A 20,469-nucleotide genomic window follows, 5' to 3' on the forward strand; every position below is an offset into this window, starting at 1 on the left:
GCAGTAAAGTTGAAAAAAAAACAAAAAAAAAATAATTCAGGCATATCTGGGTTAATAAAATATTCTACATAGGGAAGGGATCTGAGTGATCATACCATGCATCTTCAATTCAACAAAAAAATAAGAACTACGATAAGAGTTATCAGTTTAAGATGATGTTTGTATTATTGAAAGCGGGGGCTGCCAAAAAAATGAAGTAGATAAATATAGTGAGAATAAAAACTACAAAACAAGCAAATTCTTTTTCAAATAATGAATTTTTGTTAAATCACATACAAAAACAGAAATTACAGAAAATAACAGGTGCTGTACCGTGAAAAAATCACGAGCAAAATATTTAGGAAAATCCAAAGTAAACACTGTTTCCAACCACCAGAACCGCAGCAGTTATTTCGACGCGCGTTTCATAAGTCAAGTTAGCGTCTTTAGGTAATGAAGAAGTATTCATTTCTGATATTCATGAGCAGTGCTCGTTTTCGATTTATCCTGAGCCAATGACTTCAGTTGTACCCTTTATACAGTGTGTAAAATACAAATGGAATAAATTCATTATTTCGCTTACGGTACATATTTTAACAAAATCCCTAAACACGTCAAATTCAAATTTTAATTTGTCATACTTCAACGGAAAAATGCTACCCCTAACTTTAACCCCTATCGGAAGACAGGTACATCCCCCAATTTTTTGAATAGGAAGTATAAGCTTGTGATATATCGCTTAAAAGGTGTCTTCATTCTCTATATAGAAATGTTATCGCTTCCAAGTTTATTGCAAAAATCAAGATGAAATAAATTAAAATCATATGGTTACCAAAATTCGATAAAATACACTCAAAACTTATTGCAATATATTCAAAACTCATTTCATGTTGAGGTATTGCTAATAAGAAAGTAAGCAAAAACCATAGCAATGTTATTTTTAGATGGTATCCTTTAAAAAACTGTAAATAATTTCCGGGCCAACGTTAGTTCAAAATGCATCGTCAACTTGTTTGGTATGTTACATTAGTTGTCAGTATTTTAATTCAAGTTCAAAGTTCGTTAACTTCAAGTCTGACAAATGATTAGATTAACAGAAATGCATAAAATAACAGTTTTGCAAATGATTGGTTACGGAGATAAAACCCGAACACAAAAGAAAGTAGCTCCCCTATTTCATGAGAAATTTCCTAATTTACCGTTCATATCTCATGGAACAATAAGCAAAATACAGAAGCAGCTTCGCGAGCTTGGTCATGTGTAGCAGATAAAAAAATCAGCTGCCAATGCAATGAATGATGAACTCAAATTAGATATGATGCTTGAGTTTGAGGAAAACCCACATACATCGAGTAGACATTCAATGTTAGCCATAAATTTTTGTGGGCAAATGATGGACATGTTGGATAACAATATCATCCAATTAGAAGATGTTATGTTTTCTGATGAGTGTACTTTGTCTCTTAACGGTCATGCTACACTCAATACCCTCAAATAGTTAATGTTTGGGTAGGGAATGTAGGAAACCATATCATCGGTACCTTTTTCAATGAGAGCAATTTAAATGGCGATAATTATTTGGCACTACTCCAAAATTATGTCATTCCACGTTTAGCAAATTCATATCCTGACCCAGAAAACCCTCAAGTTCCAGTGAATACGATGTCGTTTCAGCAGGATATCTGTTTTAAAAATTACAAAAATACAGTGATGTCTTCATCTCAAGTGTGTCACACTGTAGAATAAATAAAGTTTTCCATGGCAGTGAGATCCAAAAACCTGAAACAGTATGCTTCTTCCAAACATCAATTCGCAACAATTCTCCTTATAAACTATAATCAAAAATAATGAAAATGATTGATTTAAATAATTACTGTTTTGAGAAAGTTTGATCGGGATAGTATGAATCATACCATGAAACGGTTTAAACTGAAATAAAACATAGATGTCTAATGAAAATGACAATCAATTGAGTGCAGAAAATGCAATGAAAGATAAGTGCGATATTTGCCTGTCATTATCATATCGAATGTTCGAATAATGATATATTCCATTTCATATAGACATTTATGATATTCAAATTGTTTCTCCACATTACATTCAGTCACTGCATAATATAAACATACAGTATTTATGCATGCATCAAGATAATTGGACTGTGTGATAAAACACTTTGGATTTCAAATGTCCCAATGAAGAAATTCAATAATGATAAATATGTTAGTACTCATCTTCCAATTTGTGTCTCTGTGTTTACATACAAAATGGAGCTCGATCTTATTGCAAACAAAGTGTTACGTAATTATAGAGTTTACAATTAACGTATTCGAAAAACACTTTGTAAGGTTTTCACTAAATGATTTTACGAAAACGCAACAAGTGTTTCGCCATAAAATGACTTCTTCGAGCGTGTTTTTACAATTGTATCAAGGAGTTGAGATTACCGTCAGTGAAATATGGATTCATTATATGATACCTTAGAATTCAAGTTTAAATATTCCATTTTTGGTGTGTTCGCGAATGTGTTTCTTTTCAATACTAACGAGGATCTTCATCATTCCAGCATCTGCAAATGTTACTGTCGACTATCCCATTGGAAGCACATAGTATAGATATGATCATTAGCACAAATTGACAACTCATTGATCTTTGTACAAAACTCTTATATGCCTGTCTGAAATAACCGGTAGCGGCGCAAAATCTAAATTTAATGTGGACAAGGTACATTTCGCGAGTCTCTCTGATGTTGCAAGAAGAAGGGTTTATGAAATAAAAAAAAAACGCTTGAAATTAAACAACTTGTATTCATTAAGAAACACAAAAATGTTTACTTATGTACTTTTATGAACATTTCACAACAAAAAAAAAAAACGACTCAAAAGCAATAACAAAAAATAATACCTAAAGTCTATCCAAATCCAAGATAGAGTAAAAGAAAACAAAACCGAAGCGTGATGTTCACGTGATCGCCCAGTGTCAGATGGAAAGGGCAGCGTTCATTGGTGAATTCGCCTTCTTGGTCGAGTTCGGTACCAGCACAGGGTTGTAATCAGTCGTTTGTGTATTTGTGTGGCGTGCGTTATAGTATATTGTTTGAAATTGTTTTCCAAGATGTCCAGTACAGACACTGCTGATGACACTGTGAGCTATCCTGTGAGTCCAACCAGGAAACGATCCAAAAAAAGACATTTGAGTGTTGAGATGAAAGAAGTGATTTTCAATGTGTTCAAGAAAGAGATGGAAGAAATTGAGACATCGACTGTCGACGAAGTCGTATCGAAAGTTTCCGATAAAACTGGAATGTGTTGCGCTTCGATTTACAATGTTTTACGGGAATATAAACAAAATCATACATTTTCCAAATCGAATACAAATCAGAATCGTCAAACCATTATAAAACCAATAGATGAAGCTGATAAACGTGCAATCAGGAGGAAAGTGCATGAGTACTTTTTTAGAAATTAAATACCCACGATAGACAAAGTAATCACAGAAATAAATGAAGATGTTTTATTGCCACGTTTTGAGCATTCAACATTCCGTAAAGTATTGAAACAATTGAATTTTGTATGGAAAAAACGAGGGCACAATAGTTTATTATTGGATAGAGAGGAAATTGTGTTATGGAGGAGAGAGTATTTGACCAAAATTAAATATTATAGGGAACAACAGAGAACAATTTATTATATAGAAGAATCCTGGGTTGATGCTGGTCATACTACCCCTAAAGTATGGGTCGATGAAACTGTGACCTCATCTAGGAGGGCCTTTCTAGATGGACTATCCACCGGACTAACAAATCCATCAGGTAAACTTACATTTATATCAAGACCTGCCTCAATCTCAATATATGAAAACTAATCCTCCTATTTGTTTTATTCACTTACATACCTCTTCATAATTTCAGGTAAAGGAAAACGGCTTATTATTTGTCACATCGGCAATGAGAATGGGTTTGTTGCTGAAGAGCTGTGGTGTTTCGAGTCGAAGAAAACTGGAGATTATCACGAAGAAATGAACGGTGAATCTTTCGAACAGTGGTTTTCCAAAGTTCTACCCCATCTGAAGGATAATGCTGTGATTATAATGGACAATGCACCTTATCATTCGCGACAGTTAGAGAAGATTCCGACAACGTCTTCAAAGAAGGTTGAAATCCAAAATTGGCTGCGATCAAAGAATATTAGCATTGAAGACTCAATGCTAAGAGTACAGCTACTAAAAATTGTGAAGGAGTGCAAGCTTGAATATCAAAAATATATAGTCGATGAGATGGCAGCAGGCCAAAACAAAATGGTCCTTCGTCTGCCTCCATACCACTGCGAGCTCAATCCCATCGAGTTGATATGGACGGATGTGAAGAATTTTGTAGCTCAGCATAACACCACGTTCAAATTTGCAGATCTCAAGGTACTTCTTGATGAAGCTTTGAAAAGAGTCACAGCGGAGAAATGGGAGAAGTGTGTTCGGCATGCGATATCGGAAGTCGAGACAAAGATGTGGAAGCTTGATAACATAATAGAGGCACAAATCGAGCCACTGATAATTCAGACTGATGAAGAGACAAATTCATCCAGTTGACTGATTTTGATTAATATTCCTTTTGATTTTACATAAAATAAAAATTATCAATAAAGAAATAATTACGTCTCTTTTCATATAATGCTCGAGTGCGCTGTGAAAAATCCAATGAAAATCTTTTTATATTACACATATTATCTGCATTTTTCCCGGTAAACTGCAAAAACTTGTGCATTTCACTTGTTATTATAAAAAAGTTTTCCTAAGTATGATACAGCATTTGCGATCAACAAGATGTTGGTTCTGAATACGAGCCTAGCCAATTCTTGGGATTTTCAATATCACGTGCGTAGGGCATGTCAATGTTCACATCCACCCTTGGATTTGAATTTGCTGTAGGTGGCCGTATTAAAAACTCAGTCAAATACACTGCGGCTATTTACTAACTTTACCTCTATTGAAGAAACAGAAATTCTCTTTTTATTTTTGCTAAACCAGATTCCCATTTTCAAATCAAAACCAAATCAGTTTATTCTTTCAAAGAACCCATTAGGGTATAGAACATGTCAGTATGTAATGTCTTAGTACATGTATATAAATATAGTAAAGACTACGTACGTAACTACAAAACAACATAAAAGAACAGCAATATGAATTATTTACTTAAAAAGTTACATTAAAAATTTATCAATGATATAAAATAAATTTTCTTTCAGAAATCGTTTTATGGAGTTCCGAAATAATTACATTTGTAGGCACTTGTTTTTTTTCCTTAAGTATAATTAACTTATAAGAAATGCCCTAATTCGTTCGAATAAAAATTGAATGAAAATGGTATAGTTCTATGTTCTATTGAACATGTTTTGTGGAGTCATGGAATATTTGAATTCCTCCACTGTAACATTCATATTTCAGGTAAAATAGGAATATCTCTAAGTGTTCAATCTTACTTGCCTGCGACGGATTCATTGGAGGATAAATTAGCTGTCGAGAGAGTTTACGAGTATACGGTGAGTTATATATTATTTTCGATAAATTTATTAGTTCTGATTAGGTTTTAACCAAATATCTCCTGATTTGAGTTTCTTTCGTATCAGTCAGTCAAAGCAATAACAAACTTTGAGTTCATCTGAGAACATTTTCATATGGATTGGTATTCGTGAAGATTATTTCCCGAAATATTCTCAGCTCAATACATCGATATAAATACAAAATATCAATTCTCGAATTGTATCAATTTTATTATCTGAATAACGAAAAATTTCCACAAGAATATTTGTTAGAAAGTTCAATCATTAAAAACACAGTATTCAAATATATGAACACAGAACGTGATTGACTCAAATCCTATTTTTCAACTGAAGGCTTCCAGTTGAAATCCATCGTGCCTTGACATGAGACCGCAGAGTCGGAACCCGACAGAAAAGATTCGAATTTCTCAATAGTATTGTGGTAAATTAATGAATTACCTGTTTTGAACAAATTTATTTCCAACAATATTTCAATAATCATAAACTAATATGTTAATACAACACTTAGCAACTAACGCTTAATTTATTTCCACTATTTGAATTTCTTATTTAGCCGCTCGATTCACTTTTTGAACTGCCCTCCTGGGTCGAGAAGACGGGCTTATAACGGTAAAGGTCCTGTCTGGAATTCTGTAGTCGGTTCGGTACTAGAATTTTACCAGCGATTCCCGACTGCATTTTTTCGAGGTGAGGTCTTGTGTTTGTTCGATGAGTCGGATGGCCTAGCAGTCAGGGGCGGCTTCAGAACATTGCCCCCTTCTTAAAGACGTTTAGCTTCAAAAAGTCGTCCTTGGCGTGTGTCGATACCTGCAGGATACCCTGTATATGCACTGTGAAGTTCGATGGAAGTAACACTCCACAGTTTTCATGCTCGGTCGTGTAAGATGATTACCACACACCAAAATCTTGATGCCGCTGGATATGAAGATCGTTTCCAACATACTTCTCACAATTCTTCTATCCAGCCTGTCTAGCCCAGAGGCTAATTTCGGTATTGCCAAGTCCACAAAATTCTGGTTGAGCATCGTGTTCCTCAGTCTTGTAAAACTCCTTCAGACATCTTGATAGGACGGTTTGCCTCGAGAATGCTTTTTAGTCACCAAGTAGAAAATGTTTCTCTGGCCCTTCTTCAACTATAGCACTCCTCCGACTTCAGAATTATGTTCTCGTAATGTTTGAAGCTGACCAAATTTTTTGTTGAATATCATAGCGATACCCCTGGACATTTGTAGATCCTCTGCCACGCAGCGAGCTAGTGCGTAATCAACTGAAACCTTGAAAAGCTCTCGTGTCTCTCGTTGAGTTACCCAATGTACGACCTTCTGTCCGTTCGTTTATAAAGACATGAATTTCTGGAGAGTTATTTCATCCTCTGTTGGTCTGAGTGTACGTTATTTCTAGCATAAGGAGTCAATCTATTAAAATAGACGACCCTAGGCTTTTCTCGAGGTGGCTTATAGATTCGGTAGGGTTATACAGCCAATCTAGGTCACCAGTTTCGAATCCTTTAGCATTTGTCCCGATGTCATAGGCCTTCTTCATTCTATCGCTGGCACTCCGGATGTTCAGACGGACTCGTTCATGAATGTCGTCTATTATCTGCCGAAGCTTGCTGACATATTCTTTCCCCGCAATGTCTTGTTATGGCGGCGTCCCAAATTTCAGATTGCAAGGGAGCCGCGGCTTTCGGCCCATTATTGGTAGGGGTTTGGCCAGTTGACTCGTGCACTGCCGAACGATAGGCCAACAGGGACAGGTGAGGGTACTGGTCCCAGTCTCTTTGATGGTCAAACACTACTTTGGACAAGTGGCGGTTTATAGTCTCATTCATTCGTTCCACCATTCTATCGGACTGTGGATGTCTGTAGTTCTGGTCTTCCGAATGTCCAACAGTTTACACATTTCTTGGAACAGGTTGGACTCGAAATTTCTGCCCTGGTCCGAATGCAGCTTCAATGGGACACCAAATCGACATATCTATTCCTTTACTAGGACGTCAGCGACTGTAAAGGCTTCCTGGTTGGGCAGGGCATATGTTTATGTCCCCTTACTGAAATAGTCCATGGCTACCAAGATGTATTTCTTCCCAAGGTCGGACTCTGGGAATGGCCGGCGATTTTAGTGGCGATTCTCTCAAAGGGACTACTCACGTTATACTAGCGCATTGGAGCTTTTGGTCGTATACGAATTCCGTTACTGACAGCACATACAGCACACTTTTTGCACCAGTCCTTGACGTCGGCTTGACAATTAACCAAGTTAAACCATTGTCTCACTTTCTGAAGGTCTTCGTTATTCCCAGATGTCCTCCAGTGACTCCTTCATGGATATCTTTGAGCAACTCCCGTCGTCTGTTCCTGTGTACCACTATCTAGCGCCTTTCTTCTGCACCGTCTTCAGACTCCAACACCCGCTTCAGAACCCCATTGGGCCCAGTAGGACTCTACCGCTGGAGAATAACCTACTGCCTCCGGCCACGATGGTCTTCGAGTAATTTTCTTCCATTCGGTGACAACCAAGATCTGAGTATTTCTCTTGGTCTTCCTTAATCTTATTGTCCTGCCAGTTGTCCCTTTTCTTTTGTTCGTGAGCAGTCATCGGAACAAGATCTCCGTGACAGAGCATCTGCGTTTTTAAGGGGGACTTGCTGGATACAGGCTGACAATTGCCCCTTGCCATTGACCCTCTCTAGTTTTCCTGATTCGATGTTGGTTTTTTGAATGCTTGGGCATGTGCGTAGCAGTCCCAGCATCTTATTTGTTTTCTCTCAAGCAACACTTCTTCTATTATCTTTCTGATGGTGACCTCAATATCAGCAGGTATCTGTCCATCTTCCTTAGTAGGTCGAACTTTGTTCTTGCACTTGCAGGATTGTTTTGCAGCCTCAAACTCCAGAGCGCTTGCCAGTTCATCCACGAGATGTTTGGGACGAGCTAGTGTCAAGGCCTGCCTCATTTCTTGGTCACGAAGTCCGTCAAAGAATGCCTGAACTGCTCTAGGTGGGCCTGCCTATACCGTAGCTCAAGATGCTTTATAAGTTGGTCATAGTCTTCTTGTTGTTGGGCCATGAGGATTTATAAAATATTCGTTGCTTCTACACGCAACGCCAATGTTAATCCTACCGCCTATTCTCCTGCATTCCATCTATTCGCTCTAGCCGCAGCTTCGAATTGGTTTTGCAACTTGCTAATAATTTCCTTCATTTTGGTGAATTCTGCCTCAACTCCACCTTCCTTTGATTTCATCGCCTATTTTTTTACCATTCTCTTTATTTCTGCCCCGATTTCATCTTTGATCTCCCCTTTGATTTACTCTACTTCCATGTTCATTTCCTTCCTGATTTTGTCTATCTCTGTCTCGATGGTTCCAATCCTTTCTTCGAGTAGACTCGCCACGCAACAAAGTTCTTTCTTTAAGCCTTCCTCATTTTCTAGAAGGTCTTCCTTGAAGCTATTCGAATTCTCTAGATATTATCTTCCACTTTTCGAATTTGGTTGAAGTTCATCTTTCAACGATTTGGTATTCCCATCGAGTTTGCTCATTATTGAACTCAAATCACCCCCAGAAACTTCGAATAATATGTTTCGGCCTCTTCTCCTGATTCAGTCAAGTTATCCCACAGTCTCTTCTGGAGTACTGATTTCTTTCCAGAACAATCTAGCTCCCTCTTCTCCAATTCTTGCTTCAATTCGGCGACTTTCACATGTCCACTAGGCGCCCTTTCCTCGAACACATATGTCTATGTCTATGTTCCACAAAACTGTGGAAATATTGTGAAGGAACCAAGACTCATTATTGTCCATGCAGGAGGTGACATTGGTTTATACCTAATTGTTGGCTTATATTTAAATCAGGCACAACATCAGGGATCATCATTTAGAAATGTAGTCTGAAAATTGTGGTAAATGGTTACAAAAAAATTTACCTGTGAATTCTATAATCGTGATCGATAATGCTCCATACAATAATATCCAAATTAATCCAGCCTTAAATACAAATGACATGGTGAAGTGACTGCACTAAAAAGTATTATGTTCATCCTAAACATGCTCAAATCCGAATTATACGAGTTGATCAAGATAAATAAAAAGCATCATATTAGATACAAAATTCATGAGGTTCTGCTTGAACACGGACATAACGTTTAGCGACTTCCATCCTACCATCCGGATTTAAATCCCATTGAACTCATTTGGGCTGCTGTCAAAAACAAATATTGGTAAACTAAAACATTCACAGACGTTCAAACAGACGTAAATCCAGTGACTATAAATTTAAAAGACGATAGCAGCACAAACATAAACAGCAGTGAAGATGAAGAAAATTTGTATTCAGATAGTGACTCATTAAAGTGTATCATCATGTAACATTTTAATGAACTGTACTACTACATATACGTAATAAAATATGAAAAGAAATTAAAAAAAAGTCATGTTTCATTAGCTACCCTGATTGAAACTAATTTAGGTGGGAGAGTCTATATCTTCGCGATAGCTCGCCATCAGCCGTGGCATGTACTGTAATACAATTTTTCCGAGGTCTGGCACCTGATATAATATTGTTCAAATTCTTTCATGAATTTCAGGGCATTCTGTATCCACAAGTTGAGTTTCACTGCTGTTTTGGTTGTATCATTTCTGTAATGCTTTTTTGTTAAGGGTTGTGTTCAATTTACTTTATAATAGTGACACAAAATCAATTGTTATTTTTCGATACAATAGTAATGGAAGAAACTTGTAGCATAGAATCAGAAATCATGAAAAATTATAACCAGAATTATCATGAATATCACTATATATGTAAATAAATTATTTTCAGTTTGGATGGTTTATGAATCCTCTGGTTTTTGGCGACTATCCGACTGTTATGAAAGAGGGAATTCAAAATCACAGTTTACAACAAGGATTTCGGGAATCGCGTTTGCCAAAATTCAGCAAAATACAGCAGATCACCTTGAGGCAATCTTTTGACTTCATTGGTGTGAATAACTATATTTCGTACTACGTTAGAGCTGACAGGAATGTTTCTCAGAATCCAAGTTACAGTAATGATCGTGAAGCTACTCCGTTTGAGGATCCCGAATGGAACACAAACTATGAAAAAAAATTAAGGTTCGTTGAAAGATTCTTTTACTTTTCATGTACAGATAGACATTGTTTGGAATACCGTGTGGCCACTATTAAAATATGAGAGAAGAGGGTCAGTTGAATAGAGACAACCTGTAGTTCTCGAATTTCAGCCCATCAGTGAAAAAAATTGATGACATTATGATAGGTTACGATTATATTGGACAAAAACCCAAATTCGATCAATTCAGTTTTTGTGGTATCTGTTACTGTTTGAAAAATGTGTCGGATACTTTTTGTCCAAAAATATGATATAGTTGATTCAGGGTTACCAAATTTTTTCAATTCCAGCGTTTCGTATTCTCTAAGCCACCATCAGAATATGTTTACAGAACGAACCTCAACTCAACCTCTCTATCATACACCTTTCCAAAAACCCTATAAATAAAAATCCATCGGTCACACAACTGAAACTCAAGTTCCAACCCTTGATTTTGGATCTTTCCAAAGAAAAATTCAACTGTACTCGCATTGCATTGAAACCAAAGTAATTTTGAAATACTTTCTTTCAAAAAATAGAGTGTCAAAAAACTCATTGTTTATTGAACAGCATCATATAATCAAGGAAAAAAGGTACTGATACCTCAGATTTTGTGTTGAATAAGAATTCTCCATGGCATGAAAATGTTCGTTTCTTCGATCGGACATACAACACTTTGGAAAAGTCGTTTCGCCACCAAAATATCCAAAACAAACATATTTTTTGATAAAAAATATCTTAATATTTTTTGGTACTCATTCAAAAAGCAACAGAAATTGCGTGAAATGGAATTATTCGTATTTGTGATAGGAATCACACATTAAGAAGTAAGACCTCGTTAATTCTCAGCTCATTTCGACTTCAGAAGGTTATCGTTCGTAGGGAATGACAGCTTATGGTTACTGGAAAAACAGATTTCAATAGATATTTGTGAACCGATCTTAATATTATTAATTATTTTTACCAGTGGACAAAGCCTCGATAACTGCAACTTTTTTTTATTCAACCGACTTCCTATCTCTCATAGTTTCAAAGTTACCCAAACATTCACGTATACCTTCTGGGACATGATGAGAATCATATTCTGAAAACTAGCACAAACAGGTTTAATGTTATCGAATGAAAACGAAGGAGTTTTTTCATCACTTTCTGTCATACCTCCAAAACCAATTCAATCTTTCATAATGGAACACCCTGTACATTTTCACATTTCCGAATACCTGGCGGTATTACTGTATGTATAACAAACGTATACCAATTATCAGCCGTTTTTGAGATATTCATTTGTTTTATTCACAAAAATTTTGAACAAAAAAATTTATAATTCATATCAGTCTTGGAAGCCTGAATTTTCAAAATATCACACAAAGTCTTCGGTACTAGAAACTCATTCTGAAGACATAAAAAAGAACCAGATTCATATTCATTGTTATAATTGAATGAATTTTCTGAAAACGGTTCATTTTATCTGTCATGATATGATACTGACATTATATCATTACCAAAATATACAAGGTTCAAATTTAAGATAAGGAAGTATAGTCGAAGTAAACGATATTGTGCACTCTTGAAGTTGTCGGCACCGTCAAAGGCCAAAAAAACCATACATACAAAACATGTCAAGTAACTATGGAAAGCAGAAGAATAGTGGAATTCCGTAACAAATACTTAGGACAAATAACTTAATATAGACAAGGATAACAGCAAATTTTCTATTTGGACGAAACTTGGTATGACACGACACAGTTACGAACAGGTGGACTGATGGTTCGAGAATGTGTACGCCTAACATGCCTGCAAACAAAGGATCGCGACTAATCATTCTGCATTGCGGATGAAGTAAAGGATGATCCCAAATTTGGATGCGAATAGTTTAAAAGTTTTTGACAACGCTTCCAATCAATCGCGACAGCTCATCAAATTACCGAATAAAAATTCGAGGAAAGATGAAATACAAAGATATTTGATGGATAACAATTTTTTTGAAGAATACTAAACCAAAAAGTAACTACTTGAAATTTTACAGACAAAAACATTTGAAAAAGTGTATGCCCTTAAGAGTATTGCTGAAAAGTATGGACACGCCATACTGAGACTTGACTCCTATTTTTGAGTTTTCAATCCCATTGAGTTGATTTGGGGAAATTGAAACAAAGCATCAGGCGTAAAAATAATTTTCCAGAATTTTTTATAAGAAGGTAATAGAGTTATTTGAAGAAAAAGTATGTAATATTACCGAAAAAGACCGACAGAAAAGCATTAAAAATGTAATTATAGTTGAAAAAGGCTATATGGAGATTGGACAATGAATTCATTATTGATTTAAATGACGACAAGTGTTTTTGAAGGCCTCCTCTAAGGTGCGTCGCAAATTGTGCGTTGTATGCGTTGTATAAGGACAATGTCTATCAACGCATAATTTGTGGCATGTCGAATTGTACGAATTCTTTAGTATACTGTTTATCCACGGTCATCCCACTATACCCTATACCTGAAACAAATAGTATAATTATCCACACCTGGTGAAATTCAATTTGTTTTTTTACAGATTTACACAGATGGATTAGGAGAAATACTCAAAAACATTAAAGACAATTACAAAAATCCGGTGATACTCATTTCAGAACAAGGATACAATAATCAAGGAGGTTTGAATGACACTGACCGAGTTTTATATATCAAGGTTAGTTTACACTTGCTCTTAACATCATAAACTTATTAAAAATATTATACTTCAACTTCAGCATATATCAAAACTTCAATGAGTAGGTTTGTAGTATCCACATTGGGTTATCACTTTTTCAAAAAGATTATACTGCATGCTATGTTAGTTTTATATTCAGGAGCGATAACTATGAGTGAAATCAAGCAAAAATTGTCTTTTCAGGTTCTGTTATTCTTAGTAATCTCAATGGATGCTACAGAGATTTCCCTGCAAACGGCAAATTATCTTACGTAATTTTTTCGTTTTGTCATTATTTTCGAAAATGAACCTTTCAAGTTCTGTGAGTAGGTTAGGTTAGGTTAAGTCCAAAGTGAGTGGGTCTATTTGACCCCCCACTGCAACCCGCAAGGGTTTATGCTCACACTTATTCACACTCGACCAAATAAACCCAGCTTCTTAACGAAGCCGATTAATTTGTATGGTGAGTGGTCTTTCAGGTCAGATGGTAAGAGTACGGCTTTGCCGAACTCTAAAAACCTGATTCAGTCCAAACAGAGGCGACACACACTGTCTTACGACAGTCCGACTCTCTGCATATGATGATTCAAATGACAGTGACCTGTAAGAAGGCCTGTTAGACGTCGTAGTTCATCCCTACTGTAGTCCAACAACTGTTTGGTATCAAGCTTCGAACGGTGAATAAACACCTTGGAGTAAGCCAATCCTGGAAGATTCCTCCAGAAGTCCATAAATCTTCTTGCCATCCAGGTGTTCAGTCTTTGTTTGGCAAAGCCTGAAGCGATGCCAATGACAGGTTCTGGTCCGATGAAGTTGCTTGCAGCACCCTCCTTTGCAAGGGAGTCAGCAGCCTCATTGCCTTCCAGGCCAGTATGGCCGGGAATCCAGACCATAGATAATGTATTGAGTCTTCCTACCGAGGAGAGTCGTTTTTGACAATTTGCTACCAAATTAGACGTTGTTCGGTGGGAGCCAAGAGTTTTCAACGCCGCTTGACTGTCCGAGAATATTTTTATTGACTTGTGTATGAGATTGGATTCTTCCAATCTCTCCGCACACAATTCAATAGCAAAAATTATCGCTTGACGTACAGCCGCATAGGTTTCTAGGCAGGTTGGTATCTCTGTCCCAGGTCTACGACTGAAAACACCTACACCAGAACCGGAAGGTGTTTTTGATCCATATGTGAATCAACAACTATCTGCTTTTAATATTTCCTTCTCCCGGAGGATCCAGTCCTCTCTACTCGGGAACATTACTTTATGAAGCAGTTCGTAGTTGACAGTTGTGGAGTGGGGGTATATCTAGAAGGATCTCCATGGCCGCTGACGGTGTGATACTGATGGTACAACTGATGGACGACAAGCCTGTCTTTGTAAGCCAGAGTGCTTCGCCTGGGCCTGTGAGTAACATCAATAACAGATTTTGAATATAGAACTAGATACTCCACGGCATTTTTTGTGATGTTTATTTTTCATAAATTCACCCAAAATACATTTCTGGTTGATTTTGCCATATGATTACATTGTATCTAATAATTTCACAATAGAATCCTAATTTTTCCAATTGTTAAGGTTATGGAAATATTTTTTCAAATACTTAGTTCATCAGAGAAAAATCCATTTGAACAAAATTTTCAAATTTCTGGTTAAATTATCAATTATCCATTGAACATGTATCTTCTTCAGTTTGATTTGTTTGTATTTTGTTGTCTTAGATTTCAAATTTGTGCTGATTTTTTTTCGATCTATTTCCTGAAATAATTATCTTCTCTTCAATTGCATTTAGATAGTAGAAATTTGTTCAAAATCCAAATTTCGCCTTATTCGTTGCATTTTTTACCTTTTTATACGTTTTTGAAATTAACATTATTATTATTATTGTGACTGATGAGTACCGGCGTCCTGTTCGTTATTTATCTTCGTACTCAAGTTATTTAAGTAGTGAAATTACAAAAAATACATGCTGTACGAACTCTACATTAAACAGGAATCGCTAAAGAAAAAACAAAGCATGATTCAGACGTTTATCTACAACGTTGATGTTAAATAATTCACTCAACGTATTTCTGAAATTGATTTTGAAAAAAATCACATCGATCTAGTAGTGGAATCATGAGCCAAAACAAAACTGTAATATTTCGAATGATGCTGATAATGAAATCTATAAGAGATAAAGATTACACGATTATAAAAAACGAACCATTTAGAAGATCTATTGCGATGATCTGGAATGAAAATTGCGATTTAGTAATTAGTTTCGACGAAAAATGAAGATTGACAAGATTTTGCCAATAACATATTCAGGTTGATGAAACCACATTCACAAATCCCAGTATTTTCACAACAAAATAACAAGCAAGTTTCTGGATACTCAATCCCACGGCCTATTCGGGTAAACCTGCGACATCCAACGATATATTAGGTAATGAACTACTTATACACTATTTCAATGAAGGCAAAATGACCGGTATAAAAGATATGAATATAATCAAAGGAATTTTGAACGACGGTTGAACGAAGGTTTTTACATAATTCTAGAATAATAAGGGAATATTTAACAAGAGTTTAACAATTAACCAAAGTTCCAGTTGAATGGGAGGAAATTTGAAGAATGAAGAGTATGAAACCATAATTCTCACACAACAGATTATTCATAACTGGATGAAATTTGCTTTGGGAAAAGCACTGAAGAAGAAGAAGAAGACATATTTTTGGAAAAGGAAGTTTTTGGCTTTCTATTACTCCATCTTGATACAAAAAAAAGTAACTTTCAGACACAAATCTGGAAGAAAAACCCTTCCTGAAACAGCTAGTTTCATATAAACACGAGAGAAAAATTTTTTCGAAACAAATACTCAGTGGTAAACATCGATGTTTCGCCGTAAGACACTTGCGTTAAGGCTCTTCAGTACCAATCCAGATAACATTTCAATAAAAAACACACATTTCATTCATAAATTACGATTTTTCATGTCACGGAATAAGTTTTCGATGTCATCGATGACATCGATGAAGCCTCAAAATACACTCACATATACCTGCTTACTTTTTGTGGTTCTCGTTAGGAATTTGCATTACCAACAAATATTCTCTGTGAATTAATCATGGGAAAAAACTTTCTTATGTGTTTTTCTAGTTTTTCAGAAAGTTGAAAACTGTTTCCCAGGTGCTAACTGGAAAGGGGCTGTTGAAAGGCTACACCAACTCCCTGCTGTCCCCAATTAATTTCTAAAATGTCCACATGTTCAGCTCCAAAATTTTATCAGTATCATGTTGATCATCCAATTTCAATCAATACACCTAATAACGTCAAAAATGTCGATTACAATGTTCTTATATTTACAGTGTAACAGATCATGAACCAATTTTTATCTCATCAATTGTCAAATCATTGATCTTTGTTTCAGTCTGCGTTAAATGTAATTTGGAACGCCATTAATGTTGATGGAATACGAATTAAATCGTATTTAATTTGGAGTCTCATGGATGTTTTTGAATGGGTATCTGGCTATGCGTAAGTACTTATCCTAATTGAGAAGATAAATGATAAAAAATATGATGTCTGCAATATCTTCTCGTCAATGTAAATAATTTATAATGCTGAAGAAATATCAAAATACGCGTAACAGGCCAAACCTGTAATGGAAATATTATGAATATTGGTCGTATCATCGTATCAATCATTCGAACGGAACAAATAGTCTGGGTCATAAAATCCTTTTTTTGGAAGTTCTGTTCAAGGGCACCGAAAATTATGATCCAGGGCTCAATCGATTCGGAATGACCGCAACTAGCAACTTTTTGAAAAGTTTCAAGAGGGGCTCGAAAAAATCCCAAAGTTATATACAATTTTTTTCTATTGATTGGGAAAGGGATCAAAAATGTTTATAGATAAGCAATTCAATTTTATGCCAACGTTTCGGACTTTATTAAATCCATCATAAGGGCTCTATAATAAAATAATTTAATAAGTGAACAGTATATGCCAATACATATTGCAAAATTCATAAAGTTCATACAATTTTGCAATATGTATTGGCATATACTGTTCACTTATTGAATGGATGATGATGGATTTAATAAAATCCGAAACATTGGCATAAAAGTAAATTGTTTATCTACGAACATTTTTATCCCTTTACCAACCAAAAGGAAAAACCGCATTTGAAAATATTTTTGATTATCAAACCAGGCAAAGTTATAAAGAATTTAGTAAAAAGAAAAGAGGAGTTGGTTTTTTGCAAAAATCTCGGAAAGTATTGAAGACATCATAAATTTGAAAAAAGATCCTTAAAGAGGAGGAAATTTACTAAAAAAAAGTCACACCTCCCGGAACTCTATCACCAATATTATGATTTTAATTTAGAGGCGAAAATAGTGCTAAAAACAGACGATGCGCGTCCCGCACGCGCTGACCGATACGGACCTTTGAACAATGAAAATTATTTCAACCCATTAAATATCATTATTAAGGAAAACAAATTCACATACCTCCGAGACTGTCCTAGACACTTGAATAAACGAAAATCGGTGGAAAAACATTTTTTCCCGCAATTATTTTATTAGACATACTCTAGTTGATTAACTAATTTTTATAAGTTTTGAATTTACATAAAAACCTTGATAATTATTGAACTGGAAACCTCAAATTTTGTTCACTTCTTGAAAGCCTTCAAAAAAGATTCCCGTTCGAAAAACTAAAAAATTTAGTTTTTCTACTTTGTTAATAATAATCAAAAACGTTAAAGACTGAAAAATTCCGGTAAGGCAATGAATTTTTTTTATATTCACATTTATTCGTATTCTCATAATGTAAAGTTACATAAAAATGATATTTCATAAGTTGTTGCTCAATTTGTTGAAAAAAAATTGTAAACAAATGTATTGTTTATAAGATATTTGAAATCTTTTTAGGAGGATTTTTATCAGTGATGAATATTATGATTTTGAAAACTAAACAATTTCTTTAAAAAAAAATTATTGCTTAAAAACGCATTTGTTGTTGATATTCTGAAAAAACCTGTTTTTCATTTATATTTTCTTTATTTATTCAATAAACGATTTGTTTTAAACGAATTAAGTTTTACGATATATTTTTTAAATACTAACAAAAAACACGAAAACAACCATGTATCACTTTTTGTGTGATTTTTTTCCCTATATAAAAAAATAATATTTTTCTTTTTTTACAAAGAAGTGACACGTGGTTGCTTCTGTTTTTTTTAGTAGTATTCAAACAAATATATCGTAAAAATTAAATTTGTTCAAAACAAATTGTTTCTTCCATTCCATTCTGACTTTAACATCTTGTTTTTATAGTTTCAGTGACATTTTTTTTCTTGTTCTTCACTGAAATCACGGATCATTAAAAAAAAATCAGATGGAAATCTGATAAGTTTATATTCATATTGCATATCAATTTTTTATATGTATCCTATAACATTGCTATTATCTGAATGCTTGAACAGACTATTTTTGCATCAGAAAATATTTTACGAATAAATATTTAATATTTTATGTTACAGGCCCAAACTTGGTCTGTACAGCGTAAACTTCACTGATCCGAAGAGGACAAGGACTCCGAAAGAATCAGCAAAATTCATAACCGAATTTTTGAAAACGAAAACATTGACGCTGTCTTAAAAACGTGATACAAAAAACTGCAAAACTTCACCTGAATTGGATATAGCTCTAAAAATAAATATTGATAATAAATGATAATTGCCTAGCAATCTGAATATTTTTTCAAAAATTCCAAATACCTATTATAAATATAATCATCTTGGCGAAGGACTCATAGAATATGTCCTCTAAATTTCTGTGGAACTGGTGATTTATTAAAGTGTACAAAATATATTTATTCGAAATGTGAACAATGCCGCAACATAACTCCAAAAATTAAAAATTAATGGGGGCTGAAGAAAAATGGAATATAATTATGTATATAGTGGAAATGATCTGTTATCAACTCCGACCAATCACCTAGAATATGGAAAAAGGATTTCTAAATATAATATCAATGGCCTTCTATTCAAACAATGAATAAAGAAATCAACATTGTGATTCTCAATGAATCGAAGGAATTTCACCTCATAGCTTGCTTAGATCATGAAAATTCTTGCTCATTATTAATTCCAATATCTAGAAGTGGGGATATACTTCGAAGACCCTCAAAACTTCTTGAATTCTAATTTATGACGAAAGATGAGAGTAGGGTATATCTCAATATACTCAAGGGCATATTCAAAATGATATTGTGAACAAATGATGAACTGTATAAGTTGCTGCTTACAAGAAAATGTTTCTATAGTGGTTATCCGGAGTACCATAAAAAAAATTTTAATAAATATAGTTTAAAAAACTGGAAAACACGCTTTCAAAGAACATCGAACTGAAAAGTTGAAAAAATATTTTTTTAAATAACGAAAAAATACGAAAAATACTAGTATTATTGTGAGAAAAACGACGAATTTGTTTTTATGGCAATAATAATTAATATTTAAAATTTTTGCAAACTGTTTCCAACTAAGACACATACATTACTTATGCATATAAAAAAAACTCAACTCAATATCAAAACTATCACGAATAGTTGGGCTTTTTATTATCATCTGTAAAGTTCTTGAGAAAATGAATACGTCGCATGCAAGCTAAAATTTATTCTTACTTTTCAAACTAAAAACTTATTATGAGGATTCGATTTTTCAATGTGAATCTTACGGAAAATGGTAATATAGCAACCCAAAATTGTTGATGTTGGTCAGATGAATACCCATAAATCATATATCAAGTATTGAATTGATAGGCCCTTTTCTATTTTCATTTCGAGAAAATTTCAGTTGTGATGGTTAATTGAACTTTTTGAAAAATGGATTGGTTCCAACAAGATGGATTTCACCAGTGACGTTTGTCAATGGCTGAATAGGGAATTTTGTGGTAGATGATTAAGACGATTTATCGATCCAGGATAGCCTTTCTGTTCGGCAGACATAACACCACTTGATTTTCTCCCTACAGGAATATTCATGATAAAACGTATATGAGGATCAACCTTTCACTAGTATTGAAGAGCCTGAAATGTGAAATATTTTGGCATACTCTTTGCCAAAATATTTCACTTGAAATAAACTTTATCAAGGAATAATTA

General features: G+C 34.7%; 1 protein-coding gene across 1 annotated transcript in view; it reads left to right on the top strand.

Moving 5' to 3' along the window:
• The window catches only part of LOC111514812 (myrosinase 1), a 42,703-nt gene extending 23,649 nt beyond the window's left edge, over positions 1-19,054 (top strand). Inside the window, exons 4-8 of the mRNA XM_074183415.1 lie at positions 5,416-5,510; positions 10,350-10,646; positions 13,186-13,320; positions 16,730-16,836; positions 18,848-19,054. Of these exons, the coding sequence (XP_074039516.1) occupies positions 5,416-5,510; positions 10,350-10,646; positions 13,186-13,320; positions 16,730-16,836; positions 18,848-18,965 (752 nt within the window). The 3' untranslated portion in view covers positions 18,966-19,054. The remainder of the gene's footprint in view (positions 1-5,415; positions 5,511-10,349; positions 10,647-13,185; positions 13,321-16,729; positions 16,837-18,847) is intronic.
• The last annotated feature ends 1,415 nt before the right edge of the window (positions 19,055-20,469 follow it).

Source organism: Leptinotarsa decemlineata, unplaced genomic scaffold, assembly GCF_025532065.1.
Source record: "Leptinotarsa decemlineata unplaced genomic scaffold, Ldec_3_MD MMD2_tig00026340_RagTag_RagTag, whole genome shotgun sequence".
Lineage (NCBI taxonomy): Eukaryota > Metazoa > Arthropoda > Insecta > Coleoptera > Chrysomelidae > Leptinotarsa > Leptinotarsa decemlineata.